We start from the raw sequence: 21,176 nt of genomic DNA on the forward strand, positions 1-21,176 counted from the left end.
CAATGCACCGTGATAACCAACGCGCTGATTGGTTAAAATAACAATAAGATAATAGAAGCGCGATTCTGATTGGTTAATGTGAGATCCAGGAATCTACGGTATCTGAAGTAAGGACTTTGAGCAGAGAAAAAATTAGAAAATATTAGAAATAATTTCAGTTCGGGTTATTTGGAATTTGGCGGGGTTTGATGACGCTTAGGAACTAAAGAAAGTGAGGTATAGATAACTATTATTTTTTATATTGAAAAGTAGGTTTTTATATTGGTTTTATTTGATTGATCTCGCGTGAGTGAAGGTGAAAGTTAGCCCAACAAGATCACCTGACTTGGATCGTATACTGCAAAGAATTGTCTAAAAAGAAATATTGGGAGACGCAAAGTTTCTTTTCTGTTTGTTTAACTCTCGTTTACCTAGGTCGACTTTATTCACATGGTTATATATTCAATATGCAATTGTTATAAGTCTTAATTGATACAAGTTAAAAGCTTATGAATGATTTACACGTGTACTTTATATTGCCCATGACTCAACCTATATTCAGTATAGTATATACACACTCAAGAATCATTTAGATAACTTCAAGGTATCTCCTTCATTACTTTTATATATTGATCACCTACATAGTAACTTTAGACTGAGAACTGCTGTTAGTTTAGATATTATTTAACCTTTTAAACACAGAAAGGAGAAAGTATGTGCCAAACAAAAGGGTTTAATTTGATTCCTGTAGACACCACATATGAATAGAGTTTGTTTGCTGTGTTGATCTCCCTTGCCTTCCTGCATGTATACACCACATATGAATAGAGTTTGTTTGATGTGTTGTTTTTTCCCTTGTCACAATTTCTCCAGCTTCTCTATAAAAATCAAAGTTATTGTGTGCTTAGAGCATTAAATGTAGGGACAGTGTGTGCAGTAGTGTGTCCTACACTTAACATTGGCCTCTGGCTAAGGGAGACCCTGCAAGTTAGTACTCCCTACATCATGACATGAAATAAAGATCAGTCATTAATTTTATTTATTTATTTATTTTACTCTATCACCAGGTGGCACTTAGAAGAACTAAAAAAGTGATGGCATGGCTGCTTGCTGGAGGGGTAGCTGCGGCCGCTGGCCTTTTATGGGCAAATATGGACTGGTTCAAAAATATCCCCCAAGCAGACTATCCCTACATTAAAGATATAAAAGTAGAAACTCTTGATGGCTCAGACAGAATTGTAGATGCTGCAGATCTGTGGAGAAAGAATGGTGCTGTAATTATGGTTATTAGAAGGCCAGGATGATCTTTGTGCAGAGAGGCATGTACAATATATTGCAATCAGCAATTCAAACAGCAAAAAATGAATGTGCTGAACACGCTTGTTTCATGGGAGCACAGGTGTAGTAGCGGTGAGAGTGCGCGCCTCACCAATGCGACCCAGTTTCAAATCCTGTGGAGCTCAGTGCCATAAATGAGTAGAGTAAATGAGGTGCTTTTGTTGGTTCTCTCCTGTGCTTTTAGAGTTTTTTTGTTTTTTTTCGGGTTCTCCAGCTTTCCTCCCTTTGCAAAAATCAGCTTCTAAATTCCAATTAAAATTAAGTTGATGAAAAACCACTGGAAATCCCACTGTTAAATCCTATTAACTCATTTTTTTTATTTGTTGGTTTCCATGTGTGCTAAATAACAATAGAAATCAGGGGCAGATACAGGGGAGGGGTGTAGGGGGTTCGCACCGCTCCATGGTTCAACTTTGTGCTCCTATTTTGAAGATAACCAATACAAAATAATGTTTTTCCCTTTGATTCTAAGTGGTGCACCCCTCCCTGGGTTAACTTTGTGTGCAGCACCCCTCCCTGAACAAAATTCTAGATCCGCCCCTGGAAGTAGTCTCCAAGGGGTGAAAGGATAATTGTCAGTTCCCAACACCTAAATCAATAAAATGGGTTACCAATTTTGGATCATTGTTTTGACCTTGACCCCTTACTAAGTATTGCTTTAATTCATTTTCAGGAGGCTCAAGGGCTATCCTCTCTGAAGCCTGAACTTGATCGACTTGGAATTCCCCTTGTTGGTATAGTTCATGAAAAGCTAGGAGTCAAAGAATTTCAGCCTTTTTTCAAGGGAGAGATTTACTTGGATTCCAAGGTATTCTTTCAATAATATTTTTTTAGGAAAATAAAATAAGTAGATAAAACTACAGTTCTATTTTTTATCATGGAGCTCTGAAAGAACAGCTGCTCAAAGCTGTAAATGATCACCAACTACATTAGACTGATCAACATGTTACCAGTCAATGTGACCAGTCAAGAGGACTGGCATAAGATGCATTTTAATTGTCCAGACAGGTCAAAATCTTGGCAGGACATTTGTACAACTTGGTTTCATCATTAGGCATTATCATGATAGTGATATGTTGTTCTTAATGATTTATAGAGAAAGTTCTATGGACCTCAGGAAAGATACATGTTTGTTAGTGGTAAGGCAATGTATTTTATAACAAGTTTTATAGTACACTCAACAAAATTCCTCCACTCTGATTGGTCGAGAGGAGTACAATTATAGCGTTAATTGTACTCCGTAGGAGTACCGAATTAAGTCGCTATGGCAACACAGCCAAAACAATGTCAAAACAATTATTTCTATCGTTTTGTACTTAAAAACATATAAATAGAATTTTAAAGCCATAAGAACTAATTTTTTTTAAGCATTTCAGTTGCACGATGGACTGAAAATCGGCAGCCAAATAGACAAAGATGAACGGCGTCACTTCGCATTTTTTACTGAAATTTTGTTGAGTGAACTATTAAAAAAAATCGCACGATCTTCTCGTACAATTTGGGATTAATAGACACTAATCTTGTCTTGTAATGTTTTAAAGTTCTTTAAGCGATTTCCTATACTAATTGATTCAAATCCTGGATTATTGGTCTTATTCCTTTTTTTACATGTAATTTGAAAAGCCATTGCAATTCTTTTTCCCATGCCTCATGAGATCATATTTTTATTTTATGATTTGAATCAATGTGGGTGTGGCACCTACTCTTCAGAAAGGTGGAGACCCCCCTTTTTAGCAGTTTTGAAAAATGAGCACCCCTCCTTTTTTCTAGCTTTCAAACATCCTCTCTCCCACCAACATGCTGCTAAATTCTCTCCAATCATGCACTGGGATGTGACATGCCCTCTTTAAAAGGCCCAAAATTTAATATTTATGCATAGAAATATTTAATAATAATATTACTATAATTATTATTATTATTATTATTATTATTATTATTATTATTTTGTTGCCTCCTTCTACTCCCTTCCCCCCCACCCCCACCCCCCCCCCCTCCCACACTCACGCACACAATCATTACCAATTTATTCCTCCTTGTATTGTTTATTGTAGGATTCCTGCGGGTTAGTGTGTGGCGTTCCTTTTTCAGAGCCAAGGGCAAAGGTGTTGAGGGTAATTTGAAAGGAGAAGGAAGGATTTTGGGAGGAGTTTTTGTGATGGGAGCCGGAGATCAGGGAATTCTCCTACAGCACAGAGAAAAGGAGTTTGGTGACCATGTTGATCTTGAGGATGTCAGAAAAGCTATTAGATTGGTTAATGCTCCGTCCAAGATGTAACTCTCATTGATCAGCTGTTGGATTCCTTACGCTATTAGTCTTTCCAATGGGTTGAGGGAAAATCTGGCTCAAGTGCACATTACAATGAATTCTGGGTTCGTTTTTTTGGGACACATTTCCAAGAAGCCATCTATTGAGTCCTCATACAGCTCCAAAATTCACTGCAATGCCAATTGACCCAGTCCTAATCTTGGAGAGGCTAATAGTGTAAGGAATCCAACACAAAAAGGTCGTACATGTTGCTTGTTTTTGGCAATAATTTAACAAGTTATCGAGGGCAATAATTACAAGCATAATGACGGTGAAGATTACAAACTCCTAGTGAAGGAGACATCTTTACCTGATGCTTAAAGCCTGGGGTTATTGTGCTGCGTAAACCTATTGAATTTTGAACCAACTCACAAGCACTTGTCTACCTTAGTTTCAGATATTAAGCTTCAAAGTTTGATTTTCCCAATAATTATTTTATCAATAATATATATCAATCCATAAGAGGCTTCACGAAAGCAAGTAAAACTGAAATAGATTAAAGAGAATATGAAATAAAAATGAAAATCAGAATTAGTGTTAAAGAATAAATCAAATCACCTCCAAAGTATTGTCGTTTATGATTTCAACACAGCCAAACAAGGCTCCTTATACACTTCTTCGAATATATATATATAAAAAGAGATTTTTCTTTTCCAATTTGTCCTTGAATGACAAAACGATACTTTGGTTATACAAATCTCTAGTTTCCAATTTACTCAGGGGGCAAAATATCAGAAATTTGTTAGAACTAATAAGACAAAATTTTGCCATTTCATAACATTTTTTCCACAATAAACTGGAACGAGAAGAAATTGCAGAAGCAAAATAGTGTATTATCATCGTAGCTTATCATGCATGGGAGCAAGAGAATTGCATTTTCCACATTTCTCCGGAGTTTTGATTTGCTTGCCAAGAAGCTAGACTTCTTCATTTCCAGAACCAACCCTCGTTCATTTTCTTTATTAACGAAGAGCTTTTGAATCCAACTGCCAATTTCTTCTATTGAAAATTGAAGAGTTCTTCCTGGATAGCACTGAGCATGCGCGGTCTTTACTCTTATTACGCCGATGGATTCGAACGCATACTCCTTTCCCCGTGGGACGCGTTTAGTAAAACTAAACGGAAAGTGCATCATAGTAAATTTGATCCTTTCCCGAGTTCACTGCTGTTGAAAATTGATCATAGGATTTTTACTTTTGGATTTATTTAACCAGGACCATACTTCCAGACATCGAGTGCTGAACCGTCGTATGGCAGCGCGAAGCATTTACGGCTACGCCGGAGATTTCGACCCCGACACCGCTATCCGGAGAATTACAGACTGATCAGGAAGCTCGGCCGAAGCCTAAGGGAGAGGTTAGTCGGCCCCTAGGCCGTAGATGATTAACCCCTTGCTATGAACAGCATACTCAAAATTTGAATGTGATGCTGATGGCTTTGAACGCATACTCACTTCTTTCGATGTGGGATGCATATGTTCCATATTAAAGTACAACAACAACAGTAGAAATCAATACGGCTGCGATTAAATGCAGTCTGTCTTGAGCATGCTCTTTATTCATCCATTAATTTCCGGAATTCGTTATGGCAATCCGACCAGCTCTCGGGAATATAAGCCTACAACATAACTGAGCATGCGCCGTACTGAATGACAGGCGGAATGACAGGCAAAAAATCCCTTAATATTCCCCCTTAACAAAGTGCTGGAAGTCATTTTCCTTTTACCATTGAACGAAGAAACATCGCAGAAATAGTTGACTGGTAACACAAAGCTGTAGTGATAATGGCAGTCAAGGTTTTATTCCTCTTCTTTATCAGTTTTGGAGGTAAGTCAATTAGTGCTTCTTATTACAATTCAACCATCAATAATTCCACATTCTCATTCTTTTTTCGCCCCGGTTTTTCGTCCACTTCAAAATGCGCTTAATTTTCGCCTAAAGATTTTTTTAATCATTAGTTTTGCTTTGATTAAGCTCAAGTAATTTAACTATAACATTTGACTAAGAAATTCAGCGATAAAAAACTATATTTTAAAAACTTTTTAATAATAATTTAACTATAAATCGGTAATCTGGCTTTCAGGCATTTTTAGCTTTCCATAGTTATATTTCTGAAAACCATTGTCTTTAAATAATTTTATATAATTACCATTTTTATATTTTTCATGTAAAATATTCAGGGTATATAATGAAGTTTGTGGTCAAATTTTGTTTCCACGAAAGCAAAAACGCGTTTTTTAACACTTACAGTATCTACACCATGTACTTTCGACTGTAGTGAATGGCAAATTTTGATCTTAATGGTTAGCATGATTGTTTTCATATTTGGTGGCCTTTTATGTCGTGGTTGTTTACGATACCTTGATATATTTAACTTGCGTGGGGAACATGCACATATCGTGATCTCGTTTCGTATTCAAGCAACATCATTGGTTGATCTAAGCTTAGTTTTTTCATCGCATTCTGATTGGTTCATACCGTTACGGAATCCAAATCAGGTGTCAGTCCCGCTCATGCGCAGTGTGCATGTACGGAAGTAACTATCAGACTTGGGCTTAAACGCTCATATCTTTTCCGATATTTTAATTAAACCCAACTAATTAAAATGTTACATTGTGTCATGTTGGTTTGTTTCGGTTTTGTAGTCTGCGCAAATGGGGTAAAAATGCTTGGTAGCAACCGCTGTACATGGGGACCGAGCTACTGGTGCAAGGATTATGGGAAGGCTGTCGAATGCGATGCTGTGCAACACTGTCGAGAAAACGTATGGAAGTCGAAAAGAACCGATGTAAGTATACAATGCATTTACTACCATTATCTTTGAAGTGTGACTTAAGACTGATCAATGTTGTGTTTGCCAACTAGTATTTTGATTACTGTCAATCAAAGAACTGTAATAAAAAAAACGATAATTTGAGGGAGATTTTGTGCTGAACTAAAGATTTTAGAGAATTGGGTGAACGTATAGGAATAGCGGTATCTGAAGTTGGATGAAGTCATAATACAATATCTGAAATGGATTGCATAACCAATGGTAATAAGAATGGAACTAATGAAGAATCTAACAAGTTTTTTTTCTCCATCTTTTTGTCATACAGATAGACCCTTGTACGCTGTGCGAACTCGCCATTAAGAGAGCGGAGAATATCTTGAATGACTCCGCGGTACAGGTAGGGTAAAGATAGGAAACAGACATTAAAACAGTCGTTCACTTTATATGTACACCCATATTACGCGCACGCATTTCATCTCAGAGTCTGATATAGTGTCACATATTCACCCAGGCCAAGAAGGATCGGTAACGTCCGAGTGGGACTAAGTTTGACGCAAGATAGCGAAGCTCTTTCAGTGTTATTGACTCCAACCCGTTCTCACAATGCTATGTACCCCAGGCATCAGTGTTACTTAATAGAGTTTTTTATGAACAAAGTCTTTTGAATGGACCCTAACTTGATTCTGGAACGCATAATTTTTTCCTATATTTGACTTTTTTCAAGGAACAATTTCTTGACTTTCTGAAAGACGTGTGCGACAATGCAGGTCTTGGGCCATTTGCAGGCCAGTGCAAGGACATAGTCACCAAACACGAACCTGACATCATCAAAAATTTGAAGAACATCTTGGTAAGCCTGTTTAAGGTCTAGCTATGTGCCGGCATATACTTTATATACTTATCATGTTTGTTTCCAACTTACTTCACCAAACCTCACTTAAATGAACAAATATTACTGCCTGTTGACGACTCTTGCAGGCTGATCCAGAGAAAGTCTGCGCCAAAATCGGTATGTGTGAAGCTCGCGACGACCAACGAATGATCGCTGCACTCTTCATCACACATGCAAACCCAAGAATCCACAACCAGCCCTTTGATGGTGTTAAACTCACAGACTCTCAGAAATGTTTGATGTGTAGAGCAATCAAGAGGGACCTGGAAAGAATCCCCAATAGAACAAAGGTTGGCTATATACAGTTCGATTGTTTGTTTATAGTTGAGCGTGGCCCATATACAGACTGGGTAATGTGCGCGCGCGTCTATACCAGGAACACTAATGTGCAAGGATCTTTTGCATCCAACTGCCAATTGCTTCTTCTATTGAAAATATTGAAGACTTGATCGTGCGCGCGTTTATTTTTCTAGCAATTAAAGTACCATTTTCATTATACGACATGGGTCAGGTTGTACGACGGACAGGTTAATTCCCGCGCGCTTCCAAAAAGATTATGGCATGGTTGTTTTGCTTTGATCATCTGCAAACAATGTACAGTGGTTCCACTATTATGAGGAAATTGGCTGGTATCCGCTTATTAGAGAGGTTTGTTTTACACCAAATATAGAGAGAAAACTTCGGATCCACGCAAGTAGCTGTTGCGTTGTCCGTTTAATGAAGGGTATCCGCTTAATAAAGGTATTACCACTGCAAAATAATTCTTATTGCTTATTGTTTATTTTAATTGTTGTCAGAGAATGGATGTTTCACTGCAGAAGGTGTGCAACGGGAAGTCAGCATCTGATAAGAAAGAGGTACATTAATGTCAAACAAAATTATCAAATGAATGTTTTTATTGTTACTGACACCACAGCACCAATAGCAGCATGTGTTAGAAACATAGTTCACAGTAGGCTGCAAGAAGCCATGGGTCATTCCAAGACGGAAAGCAATTATGGGCATAAAACTACACTCGAAAATGGTTTGAAAACAACTGTAAATATGTCAACCGTAACCTTCGTGTTCTCGACAAGAATAGGAAGAAGAATTAAGCAAAAATCTTCCCAGCTATTCTTGAATCTTGGAATGACTTATCTTCTATCTCTTCGGCGCCTTTCGCCTTTGGCTAGTGCCAACCATTTTTGATATATAAGAACATCCGTAATAGGTAAATTACGAGCCTCATATGAAAAGACTGAAAAAGAGTGCCATACAAGCCTTTCACAACTTCAAGTCGCGTAAAAAATGAGCCAGCTCAACTAGAAATCGTGGACAGCTGTTTTCGATATAGTCGTACATAACTTTGCTCAGTAATGAGCCAATAAATGTATTGATCATGACTCAGTTATATACCATGATTTGTTTCAGTGCCAACGAGCTATAACCAAGCTAGTACCTGTGATCGTCAGTCTCATGAAGACAAAAGTCAATCAAGTCTGCATCAACTACAATACTCGATCATGTAAGGTGACGCCTAGGACTCCTCAACAGGGTAAGCAAGCAGTTGTTCGTAGAGGACCCGCAATAGACCCTTTTGGAGTTCCAAATTACCGCTGTGTTTCTTGATTACAGACTCATTTACTCAAGCTTAGCCTCGATTTTGTGAAGAATATTCACGTGTTCCAGTCAAGGTCTGTCAAGTTTCAAAGTGTTCGTATTGTTGAAGTTGTGCATTCTTTACTTTACCGTTGGTATTTGTGAATATTTAGAAACTGATTCGAGACTTAGCCTGAGCAAAGGAGTCTGTAATCAAAGAACACAGCGGTAATTTGGAACTCAAAAATGGTCTATTCTCTCCACTGATGCCTTCGGCCGGGCAAAAACACGTATGATTCTGCGCATAAAAGCAGAAGGCTTTAATTGCCGTCAGGTCCGAAGTCCATACAACTTCTCAGGTCTACGAATGTCTCGGAGGTATTGCATGGTATTTGTCGACTTTCAAATACATTTATCAGCTAATCAAAAAAATCGATTCATATCAGAAACGGTCAAATAGACACCAATCAGAGAGCGCATTATATTTGAACTATTTCATAACTTGTCGTCCTTACAGCTCACATCTTCATTTTCATTCACAGATTTGATGGCGCCAAAGAAACTCCAGGATATCGGCTGTGACATGTGTATATATTTCATGAACGAAGCAGAGACATTTCTCAGGAACGACTCCTTAACTGAAGTAAGTAAAGGATGTATTGACAGCATGGGTGGCGTAACGGTGAGAGATCTTGCCTCTCACCATGTCAACCAGCGGGTTCTCCGAGACTCGAAGCTTGAACGTGTTCCTTTTCCATCCACAGAAACAGTTTGAGAAAATGTTGTTAGTGCTGTGTAATGAATTCAAGTACATGGCGTTTCAGGTTGGTTATGCATGTTTAATGCTGCACCGATGGTAACTATGGCAACAGCCCATGACGTAGTAATATTCAAAATAGTATATATCAATATAAATAATAAAATAATAATGCGATGTAATAGCCCCACAGAGGTACGAGCTTTAACACTATCCCTTTTCTGAGTTGGATAAACAAAGTGCGTTCTGGTCTAGCTTGGGTACAACTGAATAAAAGCTTATAAGCATGATGAACAAAAGATGTCGATACCCAAGCTAGAACACAATGTACCTTGTTCGCAGGTCTTTTAAACTTTCAATCTTTTAGTTGTCTGCAAAAATAAGATTAGGGTAAGGTAAGATTAGGGGGTCAACTTTTTTTACTTTTCTTATCCTCAGTGCAAGCAGATGGTGAAGCAGTACGGTTCACTACTTTATGAACTACTAACAGAGCTCAAACCTTATCAGGTTTGCCAGGTATTATATATGGGAAACGTCTTTTAATTCTATCCGGATGTCATCATAGAATATAACAATCGTCAGTTGCTTTTGGCGTTCGTTACTACATTTCAAATGCTCATTGATCGAAGAAAGTTTTGCGCTTTTAACCTTAGTTTATTTTGACCAGGAAATCATGATGTGCCCAGCAACCGCTCCAGCTGAGCTGGCGAGCGACCCACGGTGCTTCCTGGGAGCATCGTTCTGGTGTGCCAGCTTGAAGAACGCTGAACGATGTAGCGTAAGTCAATAGACCCCTTGCATGTGACATCAAAGCAGCTCAATTTGGAACACAAAACAAAAGAATTTCATCTTCTGAGAAAAGGAATGTCCTCCAAATTGAGCTGCATTCCGACGTGCTGTCAAAGCATCCATCTTTTACATACAATTTTGTATAGATCTAACATTTTCTCTATTTACTGATCTCAATACAGGCACTTCAGTATTGCAAGTCTCATATTTGGAATGCGCAGAACTTCGGGTGACCAGCGACGTGATTGGTTGCCTTGCATTCAATCAGGACTCTGCTAGTGTATGCAAATGAGTCTAACCTGAGTATCAGGCCTAGGGGGGGTCTGCCTGTTATTCAGGTTAAACTCGTCGTCAGTTCTTCCTTGCTAGATTTGTATCGTGTAGCCGTATCATAACTCTATATTACTATATATCTGCATGGGCTATAGTAAAATACTATTAAACAAACTCGTACTATACAAAGTTTAGCTGTTTGAAACAGGTTGTTTCTGTATATCTTACTACAACCGTATCATCTCTGCATGCGGCACATCATCCCGGGGGGGGGGGGGATCATCCCGGGGGGGGGGGGGAAGGGGTACTCCGCCAGAATTTGGGTAGGGGTGTTCCGTTGGGATTCTGAAAGGAGTACCCTGTTTATGACAAAAAAACTCATGTTCATCAAACAAGACCAAGTTTATACAATAATTAAAAGATGTATCACCTCGTAACGTCTTGGTGCTCGGTTGCGCATAAGGCCTTGATACTAAACTTATGCTTTGATTGATTTATCCCAGGTTCAGTTATCGATATTAAAATGTATTCTAGCATATATTTTTTAAATTTTCGCGGTCGGCCAGACTTATTTAGATGCGTACCAAAGAAGCCGGGCAAATTATTTTATAATTATTAACGAGAAGTTCCAGCAGAAATGGTCCAAGTAGTGCGGACGTGCTTTATATTCATAACACATTCTCCCTTCAGCTCTTTACTATGGCTAACTATAGTCAATAGGACTGACAAGGACTGCCTAAATTGAATATTGATATTTGAAATGTGCTTGTGAACGTGATTATACAAGATCGTGTGGGCCTTGGGCTGTCCTGCTGGTCATGCAAGGTCAGTGTCCATCTTCGCGATCAGGTTACATCTACTTCCGTTGAACTACGCATCTTTAAATCGAGCCAACAACTCGTGCAGTGAGAACCCCAAGATTTTCTTCAGCGTTTGAGATACAACTAAACAACCGTAAACATGAAGTTCTTCGTAATACTGCTTCTAGCAGTTGCAGGTAATATCTTTATATGCTTATATTTTATTTTTGTGTTATTAGTTTGCTTATTTATAGTTGCTGAATTTAAGTAAAGTTATATTGCGTGGGACAATTTCTGTTTCTTCAAGCATCATATCATTCTACTCTAGAGAATTTCGTCAAATCATTTTGTAGTTGGGTCTGTAAGCGATGCTATACATCACTGATTTGAATCAGTGACTGGTAGTTTACTCATAAAATGTGCTAAATGAAGGCATAAAGAAGTGATCAAGCTATAGCTCCACGGAAGGTTGGCCCTCGTACTGATAGTCCTGATATGTCATATATACATCATCTCCCCTGATCTATAATTATACACGCGAGTAAAAACATGTCCATGATTTATCCAACAACCCTCCAACAACTCCGTTGCATGATACAATCCATATTAATCAGCTAAAGGGTATCGATAGCTTTGTAATATTACACAATATGACATTATACTATCTTTCATGGGCGGAATATAAGATAAGGTTGATTATAAAACGTTTTTGCAATAACAATTATGGAGAAAATGTGTTCTCCGTAAGATGATATATATCTGAGCAACAAACTCTATTGTTCTTGTGGCTACTTATATTTCCCATACTCATAGCGAGCGGATTTTCGAAAAAATTAAGGTCACCTGAGTGACCTGCTGTTACATGAAAATGTAAGGAAATGTTAAAGGGTTTATATTCGGGAAGCTGAAACCCTTTTTATGTAGTTAATGCAATGATATAATGATGTTTTCGATCAAAACAAGCCTCCTTATTATTCCCCAATCCTTGTGAGAAACAAGAATAACATCTCAATAACATCGCGATAGACACGAAAAACTTATGAAGTTTACCAGTCAACGGGGAATTTGACCTTGACACGCCAGTGTTGTTGATCTTGGAATAATCCTGTAGACCGAGCTGTCACATGATGAGCATGGGTGCTAGGGTCCTGGAATAACAGGACAGGAATAAAGGGAATCGGAACGGTGGAATTAATTCACTGATGCATCGTCCCCAGGCTAGTCTTGTCGACTTTCGGCATCACGTCACGTGTGTGCCTCTCAGTTGGATTTCGAAGCTGACAATTAGTGGTCTGGGGACGAGGCTAGTAAGGACTTTTTGATATTAGTAAGATACCACTGTGTTCTTTGCATGTACACACATTAACACAGGGTTAGCCTCATTTGGACATAAAAATATTCAAGAAACGCAGGTTAAGCGAAGAATGCACAACTTCAATAATACGAAAACTTTGAAATTCTATTAAACATTATCAAATCTAAAATGAACTTAACTTTCCTCTTTCTCTCTCTCTGTCTTTCTCTTTTCAATTGACGCTAGAAATATTTGATTTCATATTCATTTTACGATATCAGATCTCACTATCGTAAACAACGAGAAAAAAAGGGGCCCAGACGGGAATCGAACCCGTGACCTCTCGCACCCGAAGCGAGAATCATACCACTAGACCACTGAGCCATCTTGATGTATTGTAATTTTGCAATATTTTATCCTCTATGTTTGCTAACAGTATGTTCCCGGCGCGTATATTTGTTAAATTTAAAAAATAGATGTTTATTTTCTCTGCCATTACCCACATTTTCCTGCTTAGAAGTTTCCTGCTCATTTTATTGTTTTTGGGAAAATTAATGTAGTTTAAACCGTTCTAAGTTCAAAATAAGACTGGTAACGACTGAGCAAAGTATTATGGGGCTGACATATCGAAGAAAAGATCAGAATAATCCGCCATCTTGGATAGCAAAAGTCATTTGAAGCTTTTCTTGAACTTGGGATAATATTAAACCCAAGCCGTGTAACAAAATGCTTTATGAAAATAAGAAGTAGTAATTCTTATTTTCAGCCAATGCCTTTCCCAAGCTCACACCTCGCTTGAAGCAAGAAATAGAAGCCGAGAAGTTGTCGTCTCTTCTGATGCCCGGCCCAGTGCTGACGCCAAACAAGATTAGTGTTGAAGTGGAACCTGTGAATGCTTCGCCTGAGTGTATTCTGTGTGAATATATCATGGATAAGCTGGACCAGATGCTCACTCAAAATTCCACCGAGGTGAGGAACAAGCAAACAAGCAAACAAGCAAACAAGCAAACAAGCAAACAAGCAAACAAGCAAACAAGCAAACAAGCAAACAAGCAAACAAGCAAACAAGCAAACAAACAAACAAGCAAACAAACAAACAAGCAAGCAAACAAGTAGGTGGGATAGGGATTGAGAAAACTATAAAATGTATGAATTAAAGTCAACCTGTTTTATTTGTAGGAAGAAATCAAAGAAGCCTTGAAAAAGGTGTGCAGCTTGTTGCCGTCAACTATCAGTGCTGAGGTAAGGTCCTGCATGTCAGTGACAGGACAAGCAAAATAGTCGTTTCCATTGTTCATTGTTTTATTGTCACCTCTCTCTCACCGCGCTCTGATTGGTCTAGAATCGTGCTGTATTACTAAACACTACATGTGGAAAGCTGTTTTATTGTTTTAAAATTCTTCACGTATCTTCTTGCAGTGCACGGAATTCATCGACCAATACGCAGACTTGGTCCTTAAGTATCTGTCACAGGGACTCAATCCTCAGATGGTGTGCACAGAGCTCGGGCTGTGCAAAGGCTTAAACCTTATCCAAGGTAACTATGAACAGACTTGCACTTGCAATGACAATAGCTATACAGCTGAGCGGTGAACGCGTCGCGCAAAGCATGAGTGGACAAAATGACTAAACGTTTTTGAAGCTTGAAAGAAAGAGGCATAAATGGATGAAGTCGGATTTAGTTTTTTTACAGGTAACCAAACATGTTGAATGAAATACAAATAATGAATTTTTTTGCAATCAGAGAAATCTGAGATATTCTAGATAATTTGACGAGCTTGTCAAACATAGCAACGGTAACAAAGGGGAGTCGGAAGCAAACCCAAAGCAGACCCAAAAGTCAACATTTTCGATATAAATCAGTAATTTATTTTTGATGTTCTAGATGTCTTACCTAATACAAATGACGTTGTTGTGATAAATGAAGTTGGAAGTACGACTTCTTGTGAGCTTTGTAAAACAGTTGCTCAGGAGCTTGAGAGTCTCATTACCCAAAACTCCACTCAGGTCAGTACTGATTACCTCCTTATCTCTCCACAACAATATCATTGGCGGATTTATGGTTAATCAAAGTATTCCATGACATTGTCGTTATAAACATAAGGTATTAAATGAAACGTGCTCATGGAATGTCATGGAAACGCCTTGATTGACGTCCCCCAAAACCTACTTCATCTCGGCGACAATGGGGAAGCTCTGTATTCTAGGCATACTCTTCTGTAATATTACGTTTGCATAATGATTTTTCTTTCTTTTTGTAGCAAGAGATTGAACAGGCCTTAGAGCAAGTCTGTAGCCTCTTGCCAGCAGAATTAAAGAAAGAGGTAATATAAAAGTGTATGGAACAGTTGTAGGTAGAAAATAGAGAATGGATGCATGGATGCATGGATGCATGGATGCATGGATGCATGGATGCATGGATGCATGGATGCATGGATGCATGGATGGGAATAAATGGAGAAACGAGACAATACCATCCTGCTATTTTTAAATTTATTCTCTTACAGTGTGACCAGTTCGTTGAACAGTACCTACCAGAAATCCTAAACCTTTTGGCCTTGGAAATCACACCCGACATGCTTTGCAAGGAACTTGGTCTGTGCCCGTCCTTGTTAAAGGGTAAAATACACCTCTACTTATATTACTCGCTTTGTTTTCGTAATGGTGAAACTGTTTCTTAGTATTGAATATGTTTTCGTACTTAGCAACAGCCGTTGAAGTGATGGAAGTAACAGCTCCAAAAGATGCCAATCTGACTTGTGATTTCTGTCGCAAGATTATTGGATTAGCAAAAGAACTGGCATCTAAGAATGACACAGAGGTACAAATATCACATTTTAAAATATATATATATATATATATTCTAATTATTAATTACGATTTATTTATCATTAATTATCATTGGGAAGCACGGGTGGCGTGCGCTGCTAATGCGCCGCCTCTCACCAATGCGGCCCGAGTTCGAGTCCTGCCGATCTCGATGTCGTATGTGAGTAGAGTTGTTTGTTGGTTCTCTCCTGTGCTTCGAGGGTTTTTCTCCGGGTTCTCCGGTTTTCCTCCCTCCTCAAAAATCAACTCCTAAATTCTAATTCGATCTTTGGGCTTTCACTTAGTTTAGAGCCTAGCTCTGTTGTGATTGTCCCACGCTGTGATACGACAGCGAAAAGCTTCGTATAATTATTCTCTAAAGAATACAATTTGAAAAATCTCCATGAGTCCTTTTTCGCCGATTTCAAATCTTGGGAGAGACGGGGTTGAACTCCAGGGAATGTTAATAGTCCTTTTTCTGATTCCGTAAATACCGCTGTGTTTTATGACTGAAGACTCATCTCCACAGGCTTAGCTTTACTTAATAAGAGCAAATCATTTGCAAATGTCAACTTTAATGTAGAGAACGTGCAGCTTGAACAATATCAATGTTTTGAAATCCCACGGACTTTTAATGGTATATCGGTGAATAGCTGACTTATAAACGAGGCTAAGCCTGTGCAAATGAGTCTGTGGTCTTCAAAAACAGCGGTATGCATCGAATGCGAAACTATTGTATTCACCTGAAAACGAAATATAAAGATAAAAACTTTCTTTTGAAAAACTCTGCCAACAGTTCCAGATTTATCCAACAAATTCTGAATCCTGTGTGTATTGATCATGGTTGTTGCGCTATAGAGGCTTTGCGCCATCACGTGATGGTATCCATGACATGAGGCAAGAACAATTGATTCTGGTTTAATCTAATTTACATGAGAAAGAATACAGTTTCCAAGGGAGGGAAAGACTATTGTTGTGCCTCCTGTCATGGCTGCCAACACGTGATGGTACAAAGCCTTTATTCAAACACCGAATATGTGGTTTCGTCTTGGTTTATTAATTTCACAGCAAGATGTGGAAAAGTTGTTGGACCTTGTTTGTTACTACATGTTACCAATCATCAAAGAGGTAAGCCGTTCGTACATACGACATCGTTAAATTCCGATTAAGCGGCTCCATTTTGCTAAGGGCTTTGCGATACACTTTAACCAGGTTTTGGATTGAAAAGAGACCCATTATTAACGGTTTATTATTAACTATTTAAAAAAATTGAGTTCTAAAGAATTTTCCCTTCCTTCCTTCATTCCTTCCTTCCTCCCTTCCTCTCTTCCTTCCTTCCTCCCTTCCTTCCTTCCTACCTTCCTTCCTTTCTTCCTTCCTTCCTTCCTTCATTCTTTCCTCCCTTCCTTCCTTCCTTCCTCACTCCCTCCCTTCCTTCCTTCTCCCTTCCTTCCTTCCTTCCTTCCTCCCTCCCTCCCTTCCTTCCTTCCTTCCTTCCTTACACCCACCCACCCACTCATACGTTCAATTCGATCACTCCGGTGTATCATATCTTTAAATATCTTGTTCCACTTTCAGTGCAAGGACTTCATTCATAACACCATCCCAGAGATTTTTAACGAACTCAAGAAAATGGACCCTGATGCCATTTGTAAGGTAAGAACCGTAACTTGTTTGACGTCAAAGAGAGCACGATGAGGTATTTTATTTAAGACGTCATGAACAAGTGCTTTGACACCGAGAAACGGGTATTGTTGCAAGTTGTTTTTAATACCTTGTTGAAATATTATGAGTTTTTGATATGCGTTAATGTTATGTTTATGTTAAATATCCAACTGCAAATCCAATTGACCTTATTCACTTGGGCGTAATGTTTGTCCATTTCAGACCACGTGTCATTCTCGGTCTTGAGAATGTTTGAGTTGTCTTCTCATGCAAAACCATTAAACAAAGAAATGATACTCTAGGGATTGACACGTGATCTGTAATGGGCAAAACATTACACCAAAGGAAATACGATCTAGTATCATTAGTGTTGTATCGGGTATCCGAGGAAATACGATCTAGTATCATTAGTGTTGTATCGAGTATCCGAGGAAATACGATCTAGTATCATTAGTGTTGTATCGAGTATCCGATGAAATACGATCTAGTATCATTAAGTGTTGTATCGGGTATCCAAGGAAATGCACGTGACCTTAAAGCAATCATCTCATTGGCGCAACAAGTCATATAACCCAAGCCTGGGACCTATAGAGGAAGAATCCGATCCTCAACTAAGTCGCGCCTAAGGAGTCCTATTTTGATATCATTACATCATGAAGCAATTTATGGTGGTAATCATGATTTCTTTACATGATTCCTTAGCAACTCAAGCTGTGTCCTGAATTGAGCGGCATGAACAGTGAAGTCAGAGGCTTCATGACGGACTTCAATCGCGATGTACTACCTTGATTTGGTCGGCGATGTGAGTAGTTATTTGATGACACTTTGGGTGATTATCTGTTCATCTTACCATCTTTTTATCCATCCATCCATCCATCCATCCATCCTCCATCCATCCATCCATCCCTCCCTCCCTCCTTCCCTCCATCCATCCATCCATCCATCCATCCATCCATCCATCCATCCATCCATCCATTCCATCCCTCCCTCCCTCCCTCCCTCCCTCCATCCATCCATCCATTCCATCCATCCATCCATCCATCCATCCATCCGTCCGTCCATCCATCCATCCATCCATCCATCCATTCCATCCCTCCCTCCCTCCCTCCATCCATCCATCCATCCATCCATCCATACATACATCCATCCATCCATCCATCCATTCCATCCATCCCTTCCTCCCTCCCTCACTCCCTCCCTCCATCCATCCATCCATCCATTCCATCCATCCCTTCCTCCCTCCCTCACTCCCTCCCTCCATCCATCCATCCATCCATTCCATCCATCCATCCATCCATCCCTTCTTCCCTCCATTCATCCATCCATCCATCCATCCATCCATTCAAATTCATTAATTGTTTCGATCGTCGTTCAACATCCATATTTATTATTATTATTTTTGACACAGGTCACCAAGTTCTGCAAGCTCTCTCATCATCTTTATAAGTACCTCCAATTTTTTATGATAAATGTGCTAAAGTCAATCAAATGTCCTAGTAATAAGAGTTTATACCCTTTGTAAATGGATAATTAATTAAAAACAACAAATTGACGAATAACTCAGAAAAGTCGTTGTCTTGATTTCCAGTGTAACGTATGAATAAATAAATCAGAAATGATCCATGCAGGTAATTGCTTTGAAACGGCATCACATTGCTTGACATTAACACACGGCATCTTTTTAACCTTATCATTTCTTCCTTATCATTTCTTCCTTCTTTCCTTCATCCCATTCATCCATTCCATGCTATTTCATTCATCCATCCATAAATCTGCCACCCCGTTACCTCAGTTGGTAAGAGTTGTGTTTGTCTGTTGTGCGGGACGACATGCAGTTCAAGCCTGGACCGGACCAACACTCAGGGTCTTCAAATAACTGAGGAGACGGTGCTGCCTTTGTTCATTACATCTGCAAACGGTTAGAATTTAAAGTTGATCGGACGACCACTTTAAATAGCCATCCAGTCTCTCCATACTCATCATTACTAACCAATATCGGAGAGACGCAAAACAATCGTCTAGGACGATTACCTACACCTCATACTAACCACCTCTCCTTCATAAATCATTGAAAAGGATTTTAAACATATCAATATCCAAAATATATAACTATCACAATAATCATTGATCCTTCGCAAATCATTCATATCTTTTCGAAAGGTGTGAAGATGGACCAAAATCGATCAAAACCATGGGCTATAGACCATGCTTTTTGCCCAAAAATGGCCAAAAATCACCTATTTTGCATCCTTCATAAATAATGCATAATTTTTCAAAAGGTGTGAAAATGGGCCAAAATCGATCAAAAGCATGGGCTATAGTCCATGCTTTTTGCCCAAAAATGACCAAAAATGACCTATTTTGCATCCTTCATAAAAAATGCATATTTTTGCAAAAGGTGTGGAAATGGGCCAAAATTGATCAAAACCATGGGCTATAGTCCATGCTTTTTGCCCAAAAATGGCCCAAAATGACCTATTTTGCATCCTTCATAAATTATTCATCTCTTCATAAAAGGTGTGAAAATGGGCCAAAATTGATCAAAACCATGGGCTATAGTCCATGCTTTTTGCCCAAAAATAGCCAAAAATCACCTATTTTGCATCGTTCATAAATTATTCATCTCTTCATAAAAGGTGTGAAAATGGGCCAAAATTGATCAAAACCATGGGCTATAGTCCATGCTTTTTGCCCAAAAATGACCAAAAATGACCTATTTTGCATCCTTCATAAAAAATGCATATTTTTGCCAAAGGTGTGAAAATGGGACAAAATTGATCAAAACCATGGGCTATAGTCCATGCTTTTTGCCCAAAAATAGCCAAAAATCACCTATTTTGCATCCTTCATAAATTATTCATCTCTTCATAAAAGGTGTGAAAATGGGCCAAAATTGATCAAAACCATGGGCTATAGTCCATGCTTTTTGCCCAAAAATAGCCAAAAATCACCTATTTTGCATCGTTCATAAATTATTCATCTCTTCATAAAAGGTGTGAAAATGGGCCAAAATTGATCAAAACCATGGGCTATAGTCCATGCTTTTTGCCCAAAAATGACCAAAAATGACCTATTTTGCATCCTTCATAAAAAATGCATATTTTTGCCAAAGGTGTGAAAATGGGACAAAATTGATCAAAACCATGGGCTATAGTCCATGCTTTTTGCCCAAAAATAGCCAAAAATCACCTATTTTGCATCCTTCATAAATTATTCATCTCTTCATAAAAGGTGTGAAAATGGGCCAAAATTGATCAAAACCATGGGCTATAGTCCATGCTTTTTGCCCAAAAATAGCCAATAATAACCTATTTTGCATCGTTCATAAATAATGCATATTTTTTCAAAAGGTGTGAAAATGAACCAAAATCGATCAAAACCTTGGGCTATAGTCCATGCTTTTTGCCCAAAAATAGCCAAAATTGACCTATTTTGCATCCTTCATAAATAATGCATATTTTTCCAAAAGGTGTGAAAATAAACCAAAATCGTTCAAAAATATGGGCTATAGTCCATGCTTTTTGCCCAAAAATGGCCAAAAATGACCTATTTTACATCCTTCATAAAAAATGCATATTTTTGAAAAAGGTGTGGAAATGGGCCAAAATCGATCAAAACCATGGGCTATAGTCCATGCTTTTTGCCCAAAAATGGCCAAAAATGACCTATTTTGCATCCTTCATAAAAAATGCATATTTTTGCAAAAGGTGTGAAAATAAACCAAAATCGTTCAAAACCATGGGCTATAGTCTATGCTTTTTGACCAAAAATGTCCAAAAATGACTTATTTTGCATCCTTCATAAATTATTCATCTCTTCATAAAAGGTGTGAAAATGGGCCAAAATTGATCAAAACCATGGGCTATAGTCCATACTTTTTGCCCAAAAATAGCCAAAAATGACCTATTTTGCATCGTTCATAAATT

At 38.5% G+C, this 21,176-nt stretch overlaps 2 protein-coding genes and 1 non-coding gene across 5 annotated transcripts; 2 read left to right on the plus strand and 1 right to left on the minus strand.

Annotated features, from left to right (window-relative positions):
- Nucleotides 1-92: 92 nt before the first annotated feature.
- Nucleotides 93-4,187, plus strand: LOC116306815 (peroxiredoxin-like 2A). 3 transcript variants are annotated; one of them, XM_031716920.2, is made up of 5 exons: nt 93-216; nt 1,047-1,298; nt 1,991-2,125; nt 2,414-2,456; nt 3,369-4,187. In XM_031716920.2, exons 2-5 carry the CDS (start codon nt 1,074-1,076, stop codon nt 3,590-3,592), a joined length of 627 nt encoding a protein of 208 aa, XP_031572780.1. In that variant the 5' UTR covers nt 93-216; nt 1,047-1,073; the 3' UTR covers nt 3,593-4,187. The 3 variants fall into 3 exon arrangements, with proteins under 3 accessions (XP_031572780.1, XP_031572782.1, XP_031572781.1); XM_031716922.2 differs by having other exon boundaries at nt 1,058-1,298; XM_031716921.2 differs by lacking the exon at nt 93-216 and adding an exon at nt 565-583.
- Nucleotides 4,188-5,292: 1,105 nt separating this feature from the next.
- On the plus strand, nt 5,293-18,818 carry LOC116306813 (prosaposin). The gene is made up of 23 exons (XM_089032441.1): nt 5,293-5,448; nt 6,267-6,409; nt 6,720-6,791; nt 7,119-7,244; nt 7,373-7,576; nt 8,084-8,143; nt 8,697-8,820; nt 9,407-9,507; nt 9,629-9,688; nt 10,060-10,137; nt 10,289-10,399; nt 10,593-10,641; nt 13,544-13,746; nt 13,957-14,019; nt 14,197-14,314; nt 14,663-14,784; nt 15,039-15,101; nt 15,285-15,396; nt 15,483-15,598; nt 16,654-16,713; nt 17,164-17,241; nt 17,953-18,052; nt 18,659-18,818. The coding sequence occupies exons 1-22, from the start codon at nt 5,406-5,408 to the stop codon at nt 18,037-18,039; spliced, it is 2,193 nt and encodes a 730-aa protein (XP_088888567.1). The 5' UTR covers nt 5,293-5,405; the 3' UTR covers nt 18,040-18,052; nt 18,659-18,818.
- On the minus strand, nt 13,090-13,161 carry Trnap-cgg (transfer RNA proline (anticodon CGG)). Its single transcript has one exon. It is a non-coding gene; the product is annotated as a tRNA-Pro (tRNA).
- Nucleotides 18,819-21,176: the final 2,358 nt, after the last annotated feature.

This window comes from Actinia tenebrosa, unplaced genomic scaffold, assembly GCF_029948245.1.
Source record: "Actinia tenebrosa isolate PJP-AT-01 unplaced genomic scaffold, QUT_ActTen_1.0 PGA_scaffold1__47_contigs__length_23844297, whole genome shotgun sequence".
Classification (NCBI taxonomy): Eukaryota; Metazoa; Cnidaria; class Anthozoa; order Actiniaria; family Actiniidae; genus Actinia; species Actinia tenebrosa.